This window comes from Bison bison, unplaced genomic scaffold (assembly GCF_000754665.1).
Source record: "Bison bison bison isolate TAMUID 2011002044 unplaced genomic scaffold, Bison_UMD1.0 scf7180017858349, whole genome shotgun sequence".
Lineage (NCBI taxonomy): Eukaryota > Metazoa > Chordata > Mammalia > Artiodactyla > Bovidae > Bison > Bison bison.
In genome coordinates, this window is record NW_011488922.1 from 381064 (window position 1) to 382762 (window position 1699).

The window sequence follows — 1699 nt, forward strand, 5'->3', positions numbered from 1 at the left end:
AGAGGCCAGACTGAGGAGGGCTGTCTCCTTCTTGCAGATGCCTGGGCGCCATGGGGTGCAGTTCAACTACAGAGTCATGGGCTCACTGAAGACTGAGGTATAAACATTGGATCCAGACTTGCTGATTGGTAGAGACTGGTGAGTGATGACGTGGGCAAGGGAACTCCTGAGACATCCCCCCTCCCCTGAGTTCCTGGTGTCTCATTAGGCCCCCCTCCTTTCTCCAGGCACCACCTTCCGCGCAATGGCAGAGGTGGTGGCTGAAGTGGCTGAGGTAGCTGAGATGCCGACACAAATGTCACCAAGGGTAATGGAGATGTCAGCACCGATATTAGGGGAGAAGATGGAGCTGTCAACGGAGCTGACTGAGATGACACCTGGGGAGGCCGTTGCCTCCTCCCTCTTCTTCCAGTTCATGTGCTCTGAATGTGGCAACCTCTACAACACGCTGGAAGAAGTCCTCTCACACCAGGAGCAGCACGTGCCCACTGTCACAGAGGAGGAGGCACTGACCACCCAGGACACTGGCCTGGAGCCGGAGCTGGTGCCAGGCACTGAGGAAGGGCCTTTCCAGTGCGGCGAGTGCAGCCAGCTCATCCTCTCCCCCAGGGAGCTCCTTGCTCACCAAGATGCCCACCTGCGGGAGTCTGCAAGCCAGATCCAGTACCAGTGTGGAGACTGCCAGGAGCTGTTTCCCTCACCTGAGCTGTGGGTGGCTCACCGCAAGGCCCAGCACCTTTCCACTGCAGCAGCTAAACCTCCGGTGCCGCCGCCTCTGCCTCCCGTCACACCACCACCTCCACCCCCTGCTCCACTTGAAGTCAAGATGGAGCCCTACGAGTGCCCCGAGTGTTCTACCCTCTGTACCACCCCCGAGGAGTTCTTGGAGCATCAAGGCACCCACTTTGACTCCCTAGAGAAAGAAGAGCACAATGGGCTAGAGGAGGAGGAGGAAGATGATGAAGACGACAATGAAGAGACAGAGGAAGAGGAAGAGGCAGCAGCTGAGGTTGGTGACGATGCAAAGGGAGGTGACAAGTCTGCAGCTGGCCAGGCCCAGGGCAGTGGGGATGGTCCCCCACACTGTACCTCAGCAGGGACACGCCGGCGACACCGGCGGGCATCCCACGGCCCAGCCTCAGCGGCTCACCCCTTCTACTGCAGCCAGTGCCAGCGAAGCTTCAGCTCTGCAAACCGGCTTCTGGCTCATGGGCGGGCGCACGTGGGTGGCACCCATGAGTGTACGACCTGCTCCAAGGTCTTCAAGAAAGCAGCCTCCCTGGAGCAGCACCTGCGGCTGCACCGCGGTGAAGCCCGCTACCTCTGTGTGGACTGCGGCCGTGGCTTTGGCACGGAGCTCACTTTGGTGGCCCATCGGCGGGCCCATACTGCCAACCCACTGCATCGCTGCCGCTGTGGCAAAACATTCAGCAACATGACCAAGTTTCTCTACCACCGGCGCACGCACGCAGGCAAGAGTGGGGCACCCCCCTCAGCAGCACCACCCACGGTAGCATCTGCGGTGGCCTCCCTGGCTCCAGCCGAGCCCACACCTCCCCCCCCAGCCCCTCCCACCCCACCTGCCCAGCTGCCTTGCCCTCAGTGCCCCAAATCCTTTGCCTCGGCCTCCCGGCTCTCCCGGCACCGGCGCGCCGTCCACGGGCCCCCTGAGCGGCGGCACCGTTGCGGCGTCTGTGGC

General features: G+C 62.0%; 1 protein-coding gene across 1 annotated transcript; it reads left to right on the top strand.

Annotated features, from left to right (window-relative positions):
- Positions 1 to 1693, top strand: ZNF526 (zinc finger protein 526; the record flags this gene model as incomplete). Its single annotated transcript, XM_010863060.1, has 2 exons — positions 1 to 138; positions 228 to 1693. A coding segment is annotated over exon 2 (1449 nt), but the record flags the coding sequence as incomplete, so codon positions are not given.
- Between the last annotated feature and the right edge of the window lie 6 nt (positions 1694 to 1699).